Source organism: Pocillopora damicornis, chromosome 3 (assembly GCF_964200805.1).
Source record: "Pocillopora damicornis chromosome 3, jaPocDami1.2, whole genome shotgun sequence".
In the NCBI taxonomy this organism is placed as follows: domain Eukaryota; kingdom Metazoa; phylum Cnidaria; class Anthozoa; order Scleractinia; family Pocilloporidae; genus Pocillopora; species Pocillopora damicornis.
Window position 1 is genome coordinate 6,801,166 of NC_142672.1, and position 23,191 is coordinate 6,824,356.

General features: G+C 36.2%; 3 protein-coding genes across 3 annotated transcripts; 1 reads left to right on the forward strand and 2 right to left on the reverse strand.

Moving 5' to 3' along the window:
• Window positions 1-29: 29 nt before the first annotated feature.
• LOC113665674 (bifunctional arginine demethylase and lysyl-hydroxylase JMJD6-A) lies at window positions 30-5,454 on the reverse strand. The gene is made up of 4 exons (XM_027181390.2): window positions 4,761-5,454; window positions 2,439-2,574; window positions 2,088-2,220; window positions 30-1,314 (listed from the first exon to the last, which is right to left on the reverse strand). The coding sequence occupies exons 1-4, from the start codon at window positions 5,414-5,416 to the stop codon at window positions 1,229-1,231; spliced, it is 1,011 nt and encodes a 336-aa protein (XP_027037191.2). The 5' UTR covers window positions 5,417-5,454; the 3' UTR covers window positions 30-1,228.
• Window positions 5,455-5,974: 520 nt separating this feature from the next.
• LOC113665677 (something about silencing protein 10) lies at window positions 5,975-16,867 on the reverse strand. The gene is made up of 21 exons (XM_089200202.1): window positions 16,648-16,867; window positions 16,180-16,240; window positions 15,504-15,560; window positions 13,811-13,867; window positions 13,440-13,559; window positions 12,753-12,795; window positions 12,548-12,622; window positions 11,623-11,738; window positions 11,006-11,053; window positions 10,823-10,873; window positions 10,683-10,739; window positions 10,121-10,189; window positions 10,013-10,053; window positions 9,687-9,783; window positions 8,951-9,038; window positions 8,419-8,459; window positions 7,952-8,080; window positions 7,734-7,879; window positions 7,071-7,140; window positions 6,663-6,770; window positions 5,975-6,535 (listed from the first exon to the last, which is right to left on the reverse strand). The coding sequence occupies exons 1-21, from the start codon at window positions 16,662-16,664 to the stop codon at window positions 6,446-6,448; spliced, it is 1,581 nt and encodes a 526-aa protein (XP_089056328.1). The 5' UTR covers window positions 16,665-16,867; the 3' UTR covers window positions 5,975-6,445.
• On the forward strand, window positions 16,865-22,682 carry LOC113665669 (uncharacterized). Its single transcript, XM_027181387.2, has 8 exons — window positions 16,865-17,067; window positions 17,343-17,432; window positions 17,777-17,986; window positions 18,375-18,509; window positions 19,450-19,513; window positions 19,641-19,708; window positions 20,731-20,825; window positions 21,519-22,682. The coding sequence occupies exons 1-8, from the start codon at window positions 16,996-16,998 to the stop codon at window positions 21,640-21,642; spliced, it is 858 nt and encodes a 285-aa protein (XP_027037188.2). The 5' UTR covers window positions 16,865-16,995; the 3' UTR covers window positions 21,643-22,682.
• Window positions 22,683-23,191: the final 509 nt, after the last annotated feature.

The following is a 23,191-nucleotide window of genomic DNA, read 5'->3' on the forward strand; positions in this document are numbered from 1 at the left end:
CACAATCAGCAAACTATTTCCTCTGAGCATTTCTTTAAATATCAAATTTATTTTTATCAACAGTATCACACTCTATTAAATACCTATAACTTACGAGACACCTGCCGCGAACACGCAATCAGCACACTATTTCCTCTTTGTCTTTCTTAGCCTTGATATCTCGTCACTTCAAACACTTTAAAACTGGCAGAGTAAATAGCATTTGAAGGAAAATCCTGAGAAACGCATGATAAAATCTGTTTTCTCTATCAATCACCCACGCTTTAGGCAAAAAAACAGACTATTTTCAGTAATCCACATTAAATTCTACTGAAATTTATGTTCAGTATGTATTTCCTTACAGGTTGATTTATTTGTTGTCTCCTTTATTTTGGTCTTGATTGATAGGCACACTTTGATGTCTAGTAACTCACACTAACCAAATAAGAATTCTTTGCATTAATCTTATTACTTGTAACTTTGGGTGGAAACTTTTCCTCCTATTAAATACTTTGATGATCAACTTTTCAAAAAATATAAATTAAAAAAGGAATGAGACGAAATAAGATAAAATAAAATAACAAAGCAAAAACAGACTGAGTCAAAACTTAGAAAAATATACTCAACAATCTTGCTTAACACATAACATTCATTTGTACATCTGGATGGATCTGTCTTGTTGTGATCTGTTTGTTTGTTTGTTTGCTTGTTTCAGTTCTAAAGGGATTTCAAATTTCCCATCAAAATTCATTTCTAAACCACATAAGAATTTGTATTAAATATAGCTGCACCTATGAAGTAAGAGTTATTTTAATGACTAGCTGATAGGGTACATGGAAAAGGCCCTTAGTGATTTTGAATAACTGTACGATTCTCCTTCCAAATGAGATTGTATTACAAAATACAACACTCAAGGAGAATTTCATGTTGCATCAAAAGCAACTTAAGGCTTTACAACCAAACCCCTACAATTATGTTATTTGAAACCCATTTTGAGTCTTGGTATTTCAATATTGATCATAGACAGAATGCAAATTTGCAGATTACTTGGTAGGTTAGCTTTTGTTTTGTAAATGTAGCCCTTGAAAAGCTAAGACTACAAGTTTTTTGGGTTCCCAGATGCCAACCAAAGGGAGTAAAATCTTCCACATGATTTAAACCAGATGCCTGACTACCTTCACTTTGATAGAACTTAACCCACGCACCAATTAGTCTGCCATATTTGTATTCAGTGTTTAAAATAGAGCATTTAGTCATATTCAGACCCAATAGTTATGCTTAGTTCCTTGCCAACAATGTCCGTCTGGTGAAACCACTTGTTTGTGTCCAAAACAACTACAATCAAAAATAAATTCACCAAAATTATAATCTAAATTAATTTGACCAACAGAGTCCAAATGTGGATAAATAACAAAGTGCATTTTGTAATTAATGTAAAGAATAAAAATTAACTTTTCACTAGTAAATACTACTCCATGCTCCTAAACAAAAGTGTATCTTTTATTAACATTAATTTTATGTACCCTTGCTATTTAATGTACCCTTGCTTGAAGATTTTATCTTTTCTTGCCTTTTAGCTCTTTAATTCCCAAAAGCGATCAACATAAAACTTCTCCCCACGATATCCATACATTCTTCAGCAAACAGGTAATGAGAATATTCAAACTTATCAGGTAGAAGCGGTTATCTTAATCTAGCACCAAGTCCTCATAACTTACTTACAAGGAAATGTGTAGCAGCTACAGGGGGAAATTAACAATCAGATCTTGGGAGTTGAGGGGTTAACCCTTTTCATTCTCAAGATCTTATTATGTAATTTGCGTTATTATATGCCAAACAATTCCTATGATTATGGTGCAGAAATTTAGTATTAGACCCACAAATAATCACCTCATTCATATTTTTCTTTATTCTCATCACTTTCTTCTTGATATTGCAGTGATATTGTAAGGAGAAATACTGTCTTGGTCATGCTTGGGAGTTTAAGGGTTAACAAGTGTTTCTTGTGTGATGATTGATTTTTTTTTCAGGAGAGGAGGGGGGTAAATAACCAGTCTTACAATGGTTTCCCTTATCAAAAGTCACAAGAAACATATAAGCTGACATACTTATTTCTCCTGAGTTAACTGTCACCTCAAGCTTTGGATCACAAACATTGGCACATTCCGGTGGGGGCTCCAAAGTCCACTTTTTGGTTCCCTTAATTTGAGCTTGCCAGGAAGGGTTCCCTACATTGTCAATCTATAAGAAGCAATTGCCAAGGAATGATGAACTCTTTTCCTTAAATGTACCATGCAAATTTAAAAACATTTGATGGATCATAACTTCATGCATTCACAGACAGACAATATAAAATCATGTCACATTTGGAAATTTTGTTTTAAGGTAAGCAAATTCAAGGAGGTTTCTTACATTGTTTGTTATCTTAACACTAGATCTTGAAAATCAAGAATATTTACATGTAAATGAGCACCATATCCTGGGCAGCCCATGAACAACCAATCAGTCTTGCTTGATTCTGAAGTCTCGGGCAGAAAATATGGCATTTTGTAATGTTTACGAAGTTCATTAGCAGCTGAGGAGTCACAGTTAGACCTGTATGATAATGAAACAAAACAAAATCATTAAAAAATATGAGGCAGTATGCATTAACTGGAAGGAAATCTTTTTTACAGTTAGCGTTCATCTATGCTATTCTGACCAGAGGTTAGACTGAAAAATGCATTTCTGTCTTCATGCTGAAAGGCTCTCTCGCCTGATCTCAGGCTAAAAATTGTCTAGAATATTGAAGATAATATCAAAGTTGACAAAAATAAATGAAAAAGAACAAAACTATTTCAAAAATTAGCAACACCATTAAAAGAATATTGTTTTTTCATCACTGAAAATAAATCAGTCAATGTTTTTCATTGCAAGTAGTGTACCTTAGAGATGTACCTTTTAGATTTTCTATCATTTGTCCTTTTCACTTCTAAGTGTTCATTTAGTGTTTTATCTTTTGAAAGAGCGCACATTAGGAAAACAGAGATTTGTATCATCAATTAATCTAAAACAAGCATTTTGTATTCTCAAATAAAAACTGATTAGAAATACATGTCATATGCTTGAATTTTTTCTTAATAACTATTTCTGATTTTTTCTTATTATAACTAAATATTGTAGAAATCATATAATTAACCCTTTAACTCCCATGAGTGACCAAGACAGAATTTCTCCTAAAAATATCAATACAATATTAATTAGATAAGTGATGAGAATAAAGAAAAATATAAATTTGGGGATAATTAGTTGATCCAATACTTAATTCTTAGAACTAACTTTATCAGAATTGTAAAGTTGACAGTAAGGAGAATTACAAATTTAATCTGGGAGATAAAGGGTTAAGAACTAATGATTAAGTGCCATATTTTCATTCCTTGTTCCTTTTGCCACGAACAAACAGATATGCAATAACTCACAGATGAATTTCCTTGACTCCAACCTTATAAAAGCATGGCTTTAGAGCTCTGTTTAGTTACACTAAAACATTGAAAGGGAGATTTCTCACACACAGCTTATTGGGTTTTACATATAAAATGAAAATCTTTCCCCACCAACCATATTATATCCAATAATAAAACTATGCGTATATTGTGCCAGCCCAAATCCTGTACACAGTAAAAAGTTAAAATTGTGGACGGTGTAGATTTGGCAAAGAACACTTTCAGAAAAAAATAATTTGAAAGTGCTATGGAGCTACATAAATTTTAATAAGCTTAGGCAAAAAGCAGAAACATTGCAACTAATCATGTGAATCTCATTTCATTCAAAACATCAGAGGCACAGTATAATAATACCACTTCTTATATTGATGGCTCACATTTAGCAACCAATTTCTTCAAAATTCTCCTTTGCCCTTTGGATTAAGATCCCCTGAGCAACCCCTTCTTCCTTATAAATTCAAATTATCAGTATCTCTACTGAATGGCTCATTAAAGCTTTTGTTAGGTAACCTTTTCTGATGGCACTGTTTGGAAACACATAAATTTCCTCTGTTGATCAGTTGCAATGATAAAGTTTGAGTGGAGTATTGGCCATATGCCTGTATAATTATAATATTGGGAAAAAAAACTGAAACAAAAACATTCAAGTTTTTGAAAGTCCTGATCCATTCCCTATAGGAAATTTCTGTACATATCTATTTTTTTAAATGTTTTGGAATTACTTTCTGGTTAAATAATTCTTATCACAGGATCATGGACAAAAAGACAAAAGAAATTCAAAATCAATAAATTCAGGCCACAGTTCTCTGTTATCAACTTAGGGTTGAAACGTAACTGGCTTCTGTCAAATATTTAGATTTAACTCAAATTCTGTTACAGATTATAAATATTTACACGAAACTTGTCTGTTAAACAAAGAGTAAAAGAACATATATTAAGTTTGAGCATATTGAGCTAAAATACATCATTAAATGGCACTACTGATCATGAGCACTAAACCTTTTACAGTTAATATGCAGCATAGCAAATTTCCTAGCCTCTTTGCCGTAAATTGCATACTCAAAAACAGCAACTATAAGTTCTATTAAAGGGAATTGTCGACTCTTTCCAGGGTGGAACTTTTCACAATAATTCATAAACTAAAACATGTTCAAATTTCATGACTTTCAAATAAATAGTTAACACAATACTAAACGCTAATTTCCATTCATAAATCCCGTTTTCATTCAAACATATTTCTCATGAGACACTCATTAAAGCTTCATGGTAAGAGAAAATAGAAAAAAAAAGCTTTCTTACCATCCGATATACCATGGATTTCCCTTCATATTTGCATCTTCTTTAGACATGTTGAAAACTTCTTGGAGGGACTTAAAGTTTGTCTTGTAGGGAAAGAATTGACACTTCTGATCTTCTGACAACAAAACTGGGCTTTCAGGACCGTAAATTGACTTAAAATAATCGAAACTAAAATGTTGAGAAGCAGTCCAATCCTTTGTTCCGTCTGTGATGACCACCGGTCTCGAGGTGTAAGCATATTTCCGAACGAATTCCTCTCTTGAGAGTAACGAAACTCTATCGACTTGGTGCACGTCTTCGCAAATGGCGCATTCTACGGGCGGACGAAACATGTCCAAAATTATCTCAGGGTACGGAATGACACAAAAGTCTTTCTCGATGTCAAAATCCAAGACATACTCGGCAACTTTCCACAGAGATTGATTCGAAAGCAAGCCTTGTTGATAAAATATCAATCCGAATCCTGTCAATATTCCCACCAAACCAAAGACGAAGCTGGTAAAAACAAGACAAGTTGATCGTCTCTTACGGAGGTTCCTCACAGATGTTAATTTCGTCAGCTGCGAATCTTTAATTCCTAGTTCTTTGGCCCTCCTTCGCAGTGCTCCAAAGGAGTCAGTGACTTTTTGTAGCTCGTGTTCTTTTCCCGTCGCCATAATTCTGACACTTCTAACGTCAGTTGGGAGAAGGGGAGGGGAGAGGGTAAAGATAACATGCAACCGCTGACACCTGAGGTAAATATCAGACCATAGTAACGGAAGTGCGAGTGAGTTATTTAAGGAGGAGAGAGTGATATTTTCAGCTAACACTCGACAATTTACGGATTTCCGATGTTTTGTTCCGTTGATAGCTTAAGTAATAAAAGCGAAACAGCTGGACGTGTGTGCTCTTTCATCTGAACAAAGAGAAGTCTCTCTTGAATTAATGTATCTCTGAGTCCCAAGCCTGTGATGAGAAGTTTAGATGAACTCGTCACCTATTCTTCTTTGACAGTTAAGAGTTTGCCAAGCAACCCATGTGACCGGAAAGCTCTCGTAAACTCTCGTAAACGAGGGCATTATATGTTATTGTGGGCTAAAAAGAGTTTGTTTTGTTTGCATTGTTGCTTGGATACCTTTTTCTGTTGTTGTTGTTACTTTTGATACAGTATGCCGGTATATTTCCTTGTCTCGATATAAATAACTCCTTTGCATTGTGAGAAAAAACACGATAGAAAAATGTCAGCCAGTTTATGTATTTCCTTGCGCTACGTAGCGCGAACTGTACCAAGAGTGAACTTACGGCGTGCTCATCTTTCTGAGTCTTTTATACATATTTTGGGGTGTCACCACCAGTTGGTTAAACAAGCTTACTTTACTTAAGAAGTGTTCAGAAGTGATCATTCCCTGCTACTTTCACGTCAAGTACAGAGCACAGGTGTACAGATGGGAGAAATAAAAATAAATATACACTCCCTTTTGACAATAATAATGGCTTCTCTTTTAAAATCTGTTATTTCAATTGAAATATAACTTCAGACAAAGTAGGATTCAAATTAACGGCAAACAAAAGCTTTCTACAAGCGAAATGTTCTACTCTGGGTGGAAAGCTTGATGGTTTGATCTGATCTTCCTTTACTCCTGGGTTAAAACCATTAACTACGTAAGGAGAAAGTGTATTGAGGAATTAAAATAACCCATAATTTTTCATTTGATTTTGATACTCCTGGTCAGGTGTGACCTGATTCCCGTCACCTCGCCACCATACCGGTTCTGCTCGTTTACAACCGGTAGGACCTGTAACAAGAACGAGAAAAACAAGTTAAATGATACAAAAATAGAAAGTGAAAGAAAACAGAAATTTAGGTAAAATCCATACCAGACATCGTACTAAACTGAAAAAAAAAATTCTTAAGGATCTTACCTGACTCTTGCGCTTTATCTGAGCCTTGTAGAATTTTCTTCTGTGTTTCACACGCGGATTGCGAAGTTCCTTTTTCTTCTTAGCTGTGAGTCCCTTATTTTGAGAAATCTATGGCGAAACGACAAGCATTTATGTTCAATTATGGCACATAACCCGGCCCTTACACCCTAACATCAGTGTGCATATTCTCCATACTGTTCACTATACATTTCCTAGAGTGCTGACAAGGAGAATTTGTTTAACAATCAAGAGCTTCTTTAGTTGATGATCATTTTCTTAATTCTCGTGACCTTAATGAGTGATTCAAGGGTGATATTGTAAAGAGAAATTAGATGCTGGTCAATCATACGGATCAACAGGTTCATAAAGCAAAACGATCGTAACGGTTGTAAGTCTTGTAGTTCTCACCTCGTAAGTAATTCCTCTTTTTCCGTCCTCGTTCTCTTCCTCTTCAGCATCATGCTGTTCTGAGGTGAAACTAAAATCAAAGTAAATAAAAATGTGGGATAAATACAGTGCAAAGGACGTTCCCGTCGCATGTTAACGTGAAACTTACACGTTGGTTGTATCAGTTGAGCATATTTGTTATCTGCAAAAAGGATTTCAAATTAACTCTTCCCACGTTCAGGTTTTTCCCATTCCCTTCCTTCCCTCTCCTCCGATTTCTTCTCTGTAAAAGAGAGGCATTGTGTCTGAAACCTACACTGTCATGGACACAGCCTAATTAGCCAAAGCCAAAATCGTGGGACCTCGCAATCAGTCAGGCGAAGGCCTCAACACAGTTCTATTTCCAAACTTAACAAACAAAAAATGTAGAAAGATACAGTCAGCTGTATGTCATTGTCGCTCGTGATAACTCTGGCGTGATGGCATTTCCCGGCCTTCGAGCACCTACACGTCCATTTTGCGTAACGAGCGGTTACGGTCGCAAGATTTGTGCCAGCGAGGAGTCTTGTAAATTTTTTACCAGACCCACCGCTGACCTCTTGTAGGCCTCGCTTCACATGCTACAACGCTGAGGAGAATATCCTCGCATGAGAGTGTTTCCCCTCCCCTCCCCTCCCCCCTTACCTATAGGCTGCCTTTTTAGCTTCTTTTTTCATTTTCTTCTGTAGTTTGACTGCTTTATAGTATTCTAACGGGTCTGTCTCGTCAACATCATCCTTCATCTTCCTTTTTCCTTTAATGCCCTTTGCAAGTTTATTCGATTTTCCTTCCTGTGCGAACCAAAACAAAAGTAATAATGTAGATTGACCACCGTATTTCAACTGAAAAGTGAGTATACATACGTTATCTTTCTCCGATTTTCTCCTCTTTTTGTTTTCACTTTTACTGTCCCCTGCTTCGCTGTAATTGTCATCGCTATCATCAAGCAGACTTGACAACTTCACAGACTTTTGAGATGTTTTGGATTGTTCCTGAAAGAGCATTAGCACATTTAGAACGTTAACCTTATACACCCTTACAAGGGGAAAATGTCAAACAATAAGGAGCTCATTGAATTGCGATCATTTCTTGTATTCTCCTAACCTTAATGTGTGATTCAGGAGTAATTTTTAGAGGAGAAATGAGGTGCTAGTCACTCTAATGAGTCAAAAAGTTAATGATCGGGGAATACAGAGAGACATGTACGGGAATAAGACAACATGGGTTAAAATGTTTATATCTCGTGCGTGGAAGGGTACAATGGTAGAAGTTGCACTGCCTTTTTTCTCTTTTTGATTTTGTATTTTTAAGTGTGCGAAATGTTTCTTACCTGACCACTGTCTGCTTCGCTATCAATCTTCTCTTGAGTGTCTTAAAAGAGCGATTCAAACAAACCACAAAAATGAATGAAAAAAATATTGTAGTACTGCAAGTATTCTAAATTATACAAGACTGCAGTTGCGGAAGCACCGGAAATCAAAGTGGAACCCGGACCGAATGAAATTTAACGGAATCGTCCAAAATTAGACTCAACTGCCCGAAATCAGACGCAACTGACCGAAATTGGACGCAACTGTCCAAAGTTGGACGCAACTGTCCGAAATTGGACGCAACTGTCCGAAGTTGTACGCAACTATCTGAAATTGGACGCAACTGTCCGAAGTTGGACGCAACTATCTGAAATTGGACGCATCTAGCCAAAATTGGACGAACCCCTTCAAACTTAAAATGTAACATGTGCACTCTTTCACCGATAACGCGTCTTAACAGCTCTTGTAGCACTAACAGATCATACAGAAAGTAATTAAAAAAATCACGCACTCTCTGAAAAAAAGCAAAACGATCATTAGACAAAATCTTACCATTTTGGCATAAGATTTGGCTCTTTGTAAGTAGCTCCTCTATTTCCGGCTTCAACCTCTCATCGAGTGGTTCAAGTTCTGTTATGAGCTTTAAAAAGATGAAAGAAGCAAGTCTTAGCTCAAATAATTAGTATACACAAAAACATATCATTACTCATTCCTCAGAAAAAAATTACACAAAGGTGGTAACGAAAACACAGGCAGAAGTTAAAGATACTAAATGCTATAGCGATCCCCGTGGTGAAATCTCACTTTTCGCCACTGCACGAGTTTCAGGACATCAGTCCAAGATCATTTCTAATTTTTCGATTATTTTTTCTGTTCATATCGATTTATTCATAAGTATAATTTCAGTTCCTCTCTATCAAAGGAGTACATGAATTTAAATGATATTTAAACACTGTCAGGGTCAGCGTTTCCATAACTCAGTTAGTTACACCATCACATCGACATCGCCAGTTTCAATTCATTCAGATTCAAATAATTCAGTCTTTTTTGGCTATTTGTCACAGCTGCTTTTCAAAAAAATCAATCATTTGACCATTTCGCATAGCTTTTGCAGTTCAAATTGATTCAATCACATCCACAATTTCAGCGGCAGTGAAACGACCAAATAACTTCAGAAAAATCTCGCTAGAAGCATCACAGTTTCATTAAAAGAATACTGTACTCACAGCTGGAATTTTTATTTACACTGAATACATAGTAGGAAAGATTTCAGTGGCAGCAATCTCACCTTTCTGTACTGGACAAGTCGTTCAATCACCGGATGATCCCTTACAGAAGTTTGTCTGGCTTTCAGCAGCAAGTAAAACCCAATGTTGACACAATAACTGTTCAGTAAAAACGCGAATGATATTTCAAGTCAAACAAAGACTTATTTCACGTTAGATATTTCAACCTGTCGTTGTCTTCATGATAAACATAAGTCAAGTTTAAATTTTACTTCTATTGATTCCTCAATGCCTTTCAAATAACCAGCTCAGAAGTCCAACATGATTGCCATTACCTTTCTTAAAAAGGTGTACACATGGTTGATTAAGACATCTTTAAGTTACTTACTTGAGGTAAAGCTGATGTTTCAGTTCAAGATAGTCTGCACCCTAAAACAAGAAAGATGAAAAATTATTAAAAGGATATCTTCAATGACTTCAATCACTAATACTGTACCTCTTTTGGGACTTGACCTGCTCTTGCCATCTTCACAAGAGGATACACTTTTTCTATGACTTCTTTCAGCTGATGGAAAAAGTGTAAATAAAAACATCCATTTATTGCTTGTTCCAGTGTGAAATTTTTTGTCACATTACCATGAGCAGGTAAGGAAATATCTTTTTGCTTGTCCATTAGGTGTCAGTGGAAATACACACCCAAACAAGAAGGAAAACTTTTCATTATTCCTGTGTTAGAATCATTTACTGTTAATGGAGGGAAAAAACTACCCTTTTGCAAACTTATGAAAGCAGTTAATAGAAAGGGTAGCTGGAAGTTTTTTGAATGCTCATTGAAAATGAAGAATTGAGAGGGTGTCTACATGGGAAACTGAATTGTGATAAGCCTTAAAACACCAAGTGATGCTCATGAGAAGGAAAAAGAATCAAACCATTGAGATGGCAATCCATATTTTGGGAGGCAAGAAACCAGCTGAGATGGAGGGAGTTCTGTAGCCTGCTAAAAGCAGCCAATTAAACAGACAAGGCAATGTTATGAGCACAAAATGAAGAGTTTTTACCTTTACTTTGAATTCATCCAAGAGACCCAGAAGTTCTGGAGAATCTTTGATCAAAATCTGTGGAGGAAATTTTGGACAATGTCATGGAGTCGAGTTTGATATAAATTTCCTTGCAGATACACATTGTACACTCCACATACCTGAATCTTTTCAGTCTTTGACAACTTTGTAAGGTCTTGAACAACCCTCTCCTGAAAATTAATCATTTGAAGATACATTATATTTTCTCTAAAGTTTTAAAATAAGAGAGAAGCATACAGTTGAAGGGGTTACTTCTTTAAGTAACTACATGTACACATAAATTGTTCATCCCCATACTGTACCTCATTCAGTTCTACTTCTTTCACTTTCTTCTGAGGTGTTTGTGGAAGCTGAAAATAATGAAAAAAAAAGGTAAGTTAATTGAAAAGGGAAAATAGTTGCCATATCTCACTGCCAGAGTATGAGATGTGGCAGTCTTCACTAATTCTGCAGCTGACTAGAGAATGTAGCATTGTAGAAACAAGTAGATTGTGCAGGTATGTATGAAACATGTGCTGCAATTTGTAGCTAAAATCTTGACATATTTCATTGTCCCTCAACCTGGTTGTATGGTATTGGATTTTGCATCAATCCCCCACCCTCCGATGCAGTGTTGAATCTTATCTTTCTGAGCTCCTAGCTGGTGTAAGATACTTGTGAAATCAAAAGACTTTTTGCCACTCATAGTACAGAGATGCGGGGTCCTAGTGTACATTTAAGTTTAAAGGGGGTAAGTTTCTAAAGAAATTGTGGTGCTGCATTAGTAGGAGAGTGTAACAGGACAATGTAAATTGGCTTCTGTAAAGAGTTTCAAAGCTGATGTTTCAAGACTCTGATGAAGGGCTAATGCTCAAAATGTCAGCTTCCTATAGTTGATAATCCTAAATTACATTTAAGGTGGCTTATTACTGAAGCAAACCTCAAAGTTTTCAGCATCAAAATCTTGTTCTTGTAAAGCAGCAGCCATTTGTCTCTGTAGGGCCAGAGCCTCTTCTTCCTCTTCTTTTGCCAGCTCATCCATCTCCTCATCAGATCCTGTCAACACCAACATCAATGACAACAGATCAACACATTAAAACAATAATAGTGAAATGTTTTAAACAGTCAGCCTAATTACCTGAGGACACTAGCTGTATGAAGCTGGAATGCCAGAATCCACATTGATATTGTGAGTCAAACAATAAGGCCTCTCTATTATTGTAATTCTCCAAAGTTATGAATATCCACAACCTTTCTAATGATAATTATTACTTGTGATCATAATACCAATAATGACAAAAACATCATAGCAACAGCATTAAAACATTAGAAGAGCCACTCCTTTTCAGCAATAAAGTACAGGGCTAGTTTCAGTAGCCTGTTTTCAAAGCTGACTGCAGTTCATGAAACTCTCCACCAGTAATTTCTCAAATGACCTAAATTAATTGAAACTAATTTTGAACCTTGATCCTAAAAAGTTTCCAAGAATGAGCTGATCAAGAATCATGGATGGAGTTTAACCCTTTCACCCCTAAGAGTGATTAGTAACAATTTTCCCCCTAGCAGTATCACCCCTAAAACAAATATTGAGGTCATGAGAATAAAGGAAATGATCAAAAACTAAAGAAGCTCTTGATTGTTAAACAAATTCTCTTTGTCAGTACCATAGGAAATGTATAGAGAACAGTGTGGAGAAAAGGTAAACTGATGTTAGGGTGTAAAGGGTTAATGGACTGTCAACTTACAATTGCCCCGTAATAATCTACTGCATGTAACCTATCAATCTATTACCTAATCAGCTCTCTTGTCTAAAATTTAAAGCTCAATAGTGGCACAACTACTAGTAATTCAACATGACCACTCACCTGAATATTCTTCAACAATATCAGCGTCATAGAAAGCTGATTTCTTTCTACCCCAGGACTTTTGACTTGGCATGCCTATGAAAAAAATACATTTTAAGCATTTTATCTGGACTTTCTTGTGGCTTACATGTAAACAGAATAATGATATATCTTGTTGGGTTTTTATCCATAGCAAGCATTAGCATCTACTGATCATTTTGCTCACCTTTTCCCAGTTCTTCTTCCTTTCCACTTTCTTCTTCATCTTCCTACAAAGAATTGCAAGATTATAAATACAGTCCAACCTGTATTAGGCAGTCACCCACAAGGTGACCACTAAATACAGCTTACACAGAATAGGGGTATTATAAAAACTGATAAAAAAGAACTCCATTTCTTGACATAATTAACCACTAACCACTTTATGTACAAAAGCTTTCTCAAAACTACTACTAATATCAACTATTGGAGGTGAAAATAGATTATAAGTTTTTCTGGAAAGATTCTTCTTAGTTTCATTCAACTAGTTCTGCTTTACATGGCCATTCAATACAGGGAGAGGACAAAAAAAACAGGTCATTGGGACTAAGTAAAGGTGACTCATGCAGTTATAGAGGTGACCACTTAAGAGAGGAGAAAATTACAGAGACTGAAAGGAAAAAATTGGGGACTTTGACTACCGACTGCCTAATACAGGGTAACTGCTTAAATATGGTGCCACTTAGAATAGGTTCAACGGTATTGCTTTCACTAAAGGACATGTACCTGGTTTTATACTATGCCTGTGACTTTATAATTTAATGGACACACTTAATGCATGATTACCACTCAACTACAAGGTAACTGCAACACCTCTGCACCATTCTCTTAAATACAATGTAAGGAGTAAATTTACTTAAAAAGTACAAAGTACCTCATCAACTTCGTCATCCTCCACATCATCTGTATCAATATCACTTTCATCATCATCATCATTGTTGTCATCACTCTCATCATCAGAATCACCAATATCCAAGGCCATCACCTCTTCATCCTTGAAGTACATTAAAAATAGTTCAGTAAAAGTAGCTTTTAGTCAACTTTTCAAGAATTTGAAAACAATCAACATTAACTTGACTCAATTACTTTCTCATCTATATTTACTGGAATATACTGTATAATAATACTAATTTTAAAAATAAGCTGTGCCTGCACACATTTTACATGTACTGTATATATCTGACAATTCTCGACAAATTGGGCAACTATTGAAAATTTCAGGATTAAACAAATTATTACATGTACCTGTTGATTATCATCATCAAGATCTTCCTTGTCCTCAACAGTATCATCTAAAAGAATCTTAAAAAAAACAAGATATACTATATGAGATTGAATTTAATTGTTCGATATCATTATGATAGTTTCTAATGTTCTAACTTTTAATTAAAACATCTCATTTTATAATAGTTTCTAATTTTCTACCTTTTAATTTAAACATCTTATCTGGTACATGAATTTATTTTTTTTTAGAGGGCACGGTAACGAATCCTGCAATCTGATTGGTTCTTTACCCGGTCAGTATTTTCCTATCTCTGCCCATGGGCCACGGTAACGCTTTCATGAGTCGCTGTGTACATCTCAAATTTCGTTGCCATTTTTCATAAATATACCTCGTTTTGCCCGCTGGGCAGTATTTTTAAGCAAACACATTGGTCACTACCTCAAGCCGACTTATGAATCCTCTCTTTTCTCTCTCTCAAATCACTTTAGTTGACAAAAAAATATTGGTTTCAGAATGAATTTGTATAGGCAATTGTGTCATTACGTTGGTTGACAAGTGGCCTAAAAGCCATCTGCAATTGATTTTAATCGTTCACAAAAAGTACCTAGAAAGTTAAAACGTGAGGTATTTGGTTACAGGTGAACTGAACAATGGAACTTTCATTCATATAATGTCTGAATTTTCTCAAACAATTTGTTCGTAGCAAAAGAGCGAGCGAAGTTTTAATTTCAGTTTGACAATAAATATATGCTCTCAGTGAGTCTTTCAAAGTCCGTTCAATTTGGACATTTGGACCATAAATCGCACAACAGAAACTGAAGGAATTTATTGAGAAAAGGCCGCATTAAATCCCCTTGTGTCTTGTTGGAGTGTGCCGTTCGAATTTACTTTTTGTGGAGGAAAGACCAGATTTACACACGCAGTTGCAGCAAACAAACGAGCAAACTCTCACAACTTCAACATAAAAAATTTGAATTTACTCACAATTACTTTCCTCGCCATTTACTTAGTGAACAGAGGTAAATCTTCATCCATGAATGAATCGTCGATGAGTGAATAATACTTTCCGTTATATCATGGATTGTTTTTGAAGAAAACATTGTCGTGACAGTCCTTGCCAAACTAGTTCCGTTGTTTTTCAAATCTTCTTGCGCTTTTTTTTTTCTTATGCGCTCTCTGATTGACAGTGTCAGATTGTGATAGATACTTGTAAAAATAATGTTTCAAAGTTTGTTTGGAAGCCTTTTAAATCACCTTTATCATTATGCAAGTGAAAATGTTTCAGTGAAGCATCTCTCTTTAATTTGTATCACCTTTACTTTAACTACCATTTACTCGCTCAAAAATTGTTCAGTTTATGGAAGATCTTGCCGTATTTATAACTCTAAATCATTCGGGTTCTTTCAGAATGTATTTCGTTAAGTTTAAAAAAAAAAAATGTTATTTACCGGCTAAGGGTCGGTCCATATGGTGAAAAACTGTGACCTCGGCCTTGAAAATGCTGCCCTCGGCCTACAGCCTCGGGCAAAATTTTCAAGACCTCAGTCACAGTTTTTCACCATATGGACCTCCCAGCCGGCAAATAACATATATATATATATATATATGTACATGTAATACAAGTATTTTTTTGCACATATCACAAAACAATTCCATGAGTAAGTTTTTCGGAGCCCAAACTACAATTAATTAGGTGTGATGCAAGAGACTCACCTTCTCCCTCTCAGCATGAAATTTATCAATATCATCAAGAAAATAATCATCTCCTTCCTGTGAAATGTACAAGTGTTTGAGGAAATCTCATTATTCTTTCATAATTATTGTTGACAAAGTATAGTAGAACTAAGGCTACATGTAATGCAGCATACTAGATCAATCAATACTTATCTTTTGTTCTGTGACAATTGGGGCAACAGGGAGAATTTTCCTGCTGATTCATTTCTGAAAGGAGTCCCTGATTAGGCCATAGGCAGTAGACATAAATCGCAGACCTGACTGATATTCTCTTGTACTCAAGTAAATTAGCCCAACTTGTCTCATCTTTGAATCAAGGTTTTGTTGTTCTTTAGATATACTGACAGGGTTAGTTTGGATAGTCTACATAAGTATAATAGAATACTAATTGAGTCTGCCATTTATGCAAAGGGTGAATGACATCCCATTCTATCAGATGATGAAAAAGTGTAAATTAAAAATAAGGGCTTTCTACACCAAATTTTTGACCAAGAAAATCAGTCTAATGCAAACATCCTGTTGTGATTGCAATTCAATAGTTGAGGAATCTGATAATCCATACAAAAGAACTGTCATTGTGCCTAGCATGATAATCACTTTATCTGTAGTCTCAGCCTTAAATGATACTGCAACATACAGCTGTATCTTCACTTACGGGATCCGGCTCATCATAAACTTCCACACTTTCAACTTTGCGTTTACCTCGCTTCTTTGATCTTTTTTGAAAGAAAAATAAAGGATACAAAGCTAAATTACTCATCAATCATAATATTCATTCCTTTAAACCTAACTTGTATGCTATGAGTTTAGAAAATCCAGAATATCTGTATATCATATATAGCAAATGATGGGAGAGTCCATTCCCAAAAGCTCAAGATTTTCTATCTTTGTTAGTTATCAATGGTGTTTCGATAATGGATTTGAAAATTTTCCACTCTTGTTCAAACCATTATCATATCCCAACATTTCCTAACATAGATTATTTGGCTGTAACAATACAACGATCACAGTTATAATTCCTCGCGTCTGCAAAGCTGTAAACAGATTGAAATCGATGCACGTGCGCCGTTTCAGACAGGAGTCATTCCTCAATTTCGTAGACATAGACAAGTCTAAAGCTCACCTTTTAGAACGAGCCATACTAAAACTTTTCCAACGTTTCTACTTTAGACGTTCAAATGTTAGGAAAACTCCGTTAGGCGCCGTAATCTACAAGTTCACTGTTCCTATACGCGCACGCATCGACGCCATTTTGATATTGACGGGAAAGAATGGCACGTCTTGTATCCCGAACCTGTATTCTTGTCCATACATGACGTACCTACTGTTTTCTTGTGTGTTGACCACTGAAAGATAGATTTGCAGGCGCTTGTTTTGAAAAATGGCAGTGTTTTCGACGGGAAAGAGCAGTTGACATGTTTTGACAAATGTTTGTAGGGAACGGAAATACTGAGATTTATTGAAGGCATCAATGGTTTTCCACAAAAATAAGCTCTCAAGACCTTGGATCATTCTGCTTTATTCTTTAGAAAGCGCGCTCTTTGTAAGTTTAATTATTCTCGGTATATCTTTCCGAGAAACATCGTTTCACTGTTGTCTACATGAGGATCACATTTTCTGACAGATATTTTGCTTCAGAGATATCTTACACCAGGAGCCCATTCTTACGTGTAATGTAGTGCCACTCAAATTAAATGACACCAGCTCATGAGAAATAAAATCTTACGGAAAGAAACGAGTAGCCTTGCTGTAAAAGCATTCATTTTTAGGTTTATTTTGAATTATGTATTATAAAGGTTTAATGGAGATTCCATTTAGTTTCAGCTCATGCATTGTATACAGACTACAGATCCCAAAAGTCACTGCTCTAGACCCCTCTCCCGGATTGTGAGGAATCAGTTGACGAAGGTAAAAATTAGAGAGATAATGCCAATGTAATGTTAAAAATGTTACTTATTTATGGACTCATCACTCCTAAGATTTTGATCACGAAACAACTTTTAGCTAAAGTGAAACTGAGTTTTCTGGCAAATTTGTTTCTTTTTTTTTAGCAAAAATATATGTGGATTTAGAAAATTGTAAATATTAGGCACTTCATTTAACATGTTCCAAAAAGTGTCTTAACATTGAAAGAAATCACTCATCAACTGAAAGGAAAAACCAACAACAACAGCAACAATACAATTGAAAAATAGCCACCTGTATTCCAGAAACCACTGTTACATGTCCTTTTCTAATTTTTTTCCTTGCAGCAATTCTATAACGTATTCCAAGCTAAGAACCAAGAACCTCATATAAAATGTCCACTACACTCATCCAGAGATTTATACAGTGTTCAAGAGGGAAATAAAATAGAGGAGTATGCCTCAAAATGGGTGTGCAACTTATGCGGCAAGGCTTTCTACGCTGAGCATTATCTTGACTTGCACTTTGATAACAGACATAGTGACAAGTTAGTAAAGGTAAGAGTATGCTATCTTTTGCTGCAAGAAGATTTTGAAGCACTACAGCACCATCTTATTTGAGCGTGGGACTTGAAATCTGGATGTTTTTTGTCAACTAATTGGCTATTCATAAAACCTATCTGTGTACAAGCACAAAACTGAATCACTTAGAGCTTAGGCTTGTCTCGTTTTCTGTTATATGAAAGGAATTGGAGTGTTGCATATACCTTCTTGAATGAGACACTATCTCATTTCAGGACTCTTCCCCTCCCCCCTTTCCCCTTGACACCTGACACACACACACATCCCAGGGGCATTTATTAATTTATTAGCATTCAATCATGAATGCTGCAATCTGGTAGAGTATATATATTTATTTATTGTCTGTACCTTTACTTACTTATAGGGTTCTACAGTGTGTCTAGCTGATTTTTGTGACATCTTCAGATGTGATGTGTTTGAAAACCAGAGAAAAGACAACTTTTGGAAAAAGAAACTCTGCAAAGAAAACAAACTAATTGTTCGCAAAAAGAGATGCGAGGTAATCTGGAATATTTTTTGCATATGGGGAGCTGTTTCTCTTTAACCCTTTACACCCTAACATCAGTACAGATATTCTCCATACTGTTCTCTATACATTTCCTTAGGTTTCCAGGGAGAATTTGTCCAACAATTAAGAGCTTCTCTAATTGGTGATCACTTCCTTTACTCTCCTGACCTTAATGTGTATTTCAAGGGTGATATTGTATGGAGAATAAAGATTCTATCAGGGTTGACTCTTGTGTTTGTAATTGAACAGGTTTTTAAAAATGCATGTAATTAGAAGAAACATGAAACCTTGCTGTAATTTTACTGTATTAGTCTATAATAGGCCATAATGGCTCCAAGGCTTGGTAGAATAAAACAAAAGAAATTAATTATTCATCCCTCAACCTCAATGTGATTTCCTTTGTTTTATTCCCCCAAGCCTCTGAGCCATGTTTGAATTTTAATGTCACAAAAATGGCCCATTGAGTCTTCATTTGAGTCTAACAGTCATTGAAATAAAAGCAAACATTAACAATAAAATTTCCATGAACCAGACACAATACATTCAACTGACAAAAGCTCTTCATTTGACTTTCAAGGAAGCTTGTTTTCAGGTTGTAACATTGTCATCTTTTCATTACCCATGACAGTTTTTTTAACCTTTAACTCCCAAGATATAATTGTTAATTCTCCCATTTAGCTGCTACACATTTCCTTGTAAATAAAATAAGAGAATTTGGCACAAGATCAAGATAACAACTACTATCTGATAAGTTTGAGTATTCCCATTACCTGTTTGCTGAACATTGTACAGATATCACAGGGAGAAGTTACATGTTAATCACTTTGGGGCTTAAAGGGTTAAAGACTTAACCTCTATCTGAGTGATAACACCAGTTGTGCAACTACTTACACACAGTTAGTAGCTGATCATTTTTCAATTATCATCGCAGGCTTTAATGCGAAGTTGCCTTCCTCAGGGCAATCTATCAGTTGAGGAAGAATTCAAACTATTTGGTGAGTTGCCTGCTCATTACATTCACATGAACACTGTAGTACACACTGCATTATTTTCATACAAGTTTGATTACTCCACATTTAAACTTACAAAAATTCTAAACAATTCATGTTTTTCTGCTTATAGAAGAGATCAGTTCAAACACGTGTTCGCTGTTAAACTGCAAGGACTACTGGGAGTTACCATCCAACGAAGTGAGTAAAGAAGATATTTTGATCACTGTTGTTTGGATTTACCTAAACATGCTAACTTGCGAGATCATAGAAGATATAATGGTAGACACAAAAAATTAGTGGTAGCCATATTGGATGGGACGAGGTATGTAGATTAAGGTATGTGACAGTGGAATGGCAGAAACACAGCGGTCTAACGTCTGCACATGCGGGAAGGTTATATGGATTAAGTGGCGTGCTTTAAGGCTGTCGGAACCAAGTTGCCTCACACGAGTTACAAACAGCCACACAAGCCACTAAGTCACGGTGTTTCAAAATATTATAACTTTTGGTAAAACTAAATACAGAATGGTAAACTAACAGAATGCCAATGCTTGAAAAAGCTTTGGCCGGGTTTGAAAAGTCTCGAGCTCACCTTTATCCCCCGTCTGTTTCCTTTTACAGATTTCTTTGAATGTTCCAATTTCCTTTCGCTTATTTTGCGAGACAGCGGTCTTTTCTTATGTTTTTCTCAGAAATTTTGCGCGGGAAATAGTGTATGGCCGGTCGGAATTGATCCCCTCGCGCATGCCTGACGTTTGAACGCTGTTTTGATGATAGTAGGGAAGGACATCCACCTGCGGGGTTGATCAGGAAAGACTATGAAAGAGACTGAAGAGCAAAACCAGATGGGAAAGTAAATGACACTAAATTAATGGATATAACGATTAATAACGATGCAAAAGAAGGATGACTATACATTTTACCCAAATTATATAAAAAGGGCTGTTCGTGCAAAACTGTAATGTCTGGGTGTGACACGCAAAGGGAAAAAACCCGGGATTTTCTTAGTTACCACCCAAAACCAGTTTGTTACAGCTGTTACAGTTCCTTCAGATGGTAAGTAAAGGAATGACTTTTTTTGAAAAATGCAGGGATCAATGTCTGTGACTCACAGAAGTTCAGTTTCTTTATTTACTTTTTTTTCATGCTAAGAATCGACTGCAGGCGGAACAGCCGGCTTCTTTCAGAGACTGACTTATTTATGGATATTTTTTTTCCAGATTTCTCCATGGAAAGTTGTCTTCTATGCAGTAGTAACGCCGTTTTTCTTCATGGCTCTCATTGTTTATTATTATGCTATTTGGGATTACTATTAGTAAGTATGATTTAACTGTCTCGATTGAATCACCTTTCTTTAACCCCTTAACATCTTAGGGGGACTAGGCTCTAATTTATCCTTACAGCATCACCCTTGAATCAAATGTAAAGGTCATGAGAATAACGGGAATAATCACCAATTTAAGAAGCTCCCAATTGTCAAACACATTCTCCCTGTCAGTACCTTAGGAAATGTAGAGAGAATAGTGAGGAGAATTTGGATACTAATGTAGAGGTGGAAAGAGTTAATCGGATAGGAGTGCGAAGCGGCAAATTTTGGGCTTGGTCGTGGAATAGGAAATTGCCGTATCACAAACGCGTAACATAATGGTCGTGGGAGAATCAGCCATTTATCGGTTTTTTAGGGTTTTTTTTTTGTTTTCTCTTCATGTGCGCAGGGGGAACTCAAAAAACCAAACCTTCTCTCCCGCGGAAGATTTCCCTCCCTTTTGTTGGCATTCAGGAACACAATAACTCATAGACATAGCGTAGTATAGCAGAATTACACATCGACAACGACGCCGGCGTAGCTTTTCAAGAGCTGCGTTCTCAAAACAAACCTGAGAACTGAATAGCGTCGCTTTCGTAGAACTCGCCCCGGGCTTACCGAGTAGTCTTCCATATCTGCATTCTGTTTGGCGTTTTTCACATAATTTTCTAATCAGAGCTTCTTTTGTTAAATTTGTTCCAGCGGCGATTACCCGCTGTATAGCAATATCATGTCACGTGAGGAAGAGGAGAATGTCTCCGGCGGTTACGGATTGACGTCAACTCATTTGAGGAAAAGATATGGAGGCCGCGCTCTAATGTACTAGAGCAGCAAAAAGGATTCATAACTATTCTAGAGCTGGTCTTAATGCAATTATGTCACAGAGAGGAGTAACATTTGAGCTTTGTTCCCTGGTTGATCTAGCAAAACTGTTGCACTACTTTAGAAACTCTTCTAGAAGCAAGACTCGTGACAAGGGCGTAGCCGATGTGGGTCATGCCAATGAATTGAAGAGAATTCGCTCCTCTTCGAGTAAAATCGAAGCGATTTCTCTCAAGAGCAGTGACGGAAAATGAAATGCTTGTAAAGGATGTAATCGTTGATGGAGAAAATATGCAATGACAGAACAACTAATGTCGTTAAAATGAAAGTGATACCACCCAAAGCGTTAAACAATGGTCTCGCTGCTTTTAAAAATTTTGTGAAGGTGCCGAGGACGCTTGCAACCTTGGCGACATTTGTCACTTTTTCCCTGTTCTTGAAAAATTGCTTGCCCCCCTCCACTAACCCTTGAGCAATGGTGACATCGGACTTCATATCAATTTCTCTACAGATAACAGCACCGAAAAGTTCATTTTCCCACTTATAGTTTCGAGTCGTTAAGTTTACGATGGTGCAGCCAAAGCCGGTATTTGACGTTATTCATCAAGAATTCGTATTTCTTTCTTTTTGTTGCTTTTTCATTAAGTTCTTTCGTTTTCACGCACATTAATTTCATCGACATTGTTACTTTTTTTGCATAATTTACCTTGGTTTGTGTCATTCGTACAAGTTCTTTACCGTAAACGTTACTTATTCGGCTTCATCGTCTATTTGGGCTGGATCGTTTTCCTCAGTCATTTTCTATGATCGTCTCTAACCAGCCATTTGTCCCCGGCTATTATATAACGGATATTGCAAGTGTCTTTTGTTGTCTATTATTTTGTTTTCTCGTTTGTCAATTTCCTCACCAATAATTGTAATAACTTATCAATCGTAACTTCATTTTCGCAACTTCTTCGATTGTTTAGTTCGCATCAATAGTTCAGTTTGTTTCGTTTGTTGGAATAAATTCTTGCCGAAACATTAAAAGAGTTACTTTGGGCATGTACGATTGATTTTGGCATACGAGTTACGAGTTCTCAACTACTTTTTTGGGAAAGTAAGGTGTAGTTTTAAATGCTCTACGCAACGTTCTCTTGGTCATGAAAATGAAAAAGGAAACTAAGGCTTGGTCGTTTCAGCTGAGCCCGAGTTGATGATTGTTCTCAATAAGTTTTGAGCGGAGAGGAGTGGGACAGATTTTAAGTATCATATTTTCACCTCGGGACATCTTGGGTCACCACAATACATCGTTTTTCCACCATGCGTATCAATGCGTTAAAAACTGCAACGAGTGGGTCCGTCCTCACGGTTTTCTGTCCGGGTGAAACGAAAGTCTTTATCGATGCTAGTGATACTCTCTGCACTATCGCTTTGTTCTTTGGGTCTCGCGATTCATTCTTTGAAACTAAACTCCGATGATAAGCATTTTATCATAGTCCGCAAGGCTAATACATCAATAAAATATTTTCTACTTGAATAATTTGAAGCCAAATTTTTAGTGAAACTCTAAT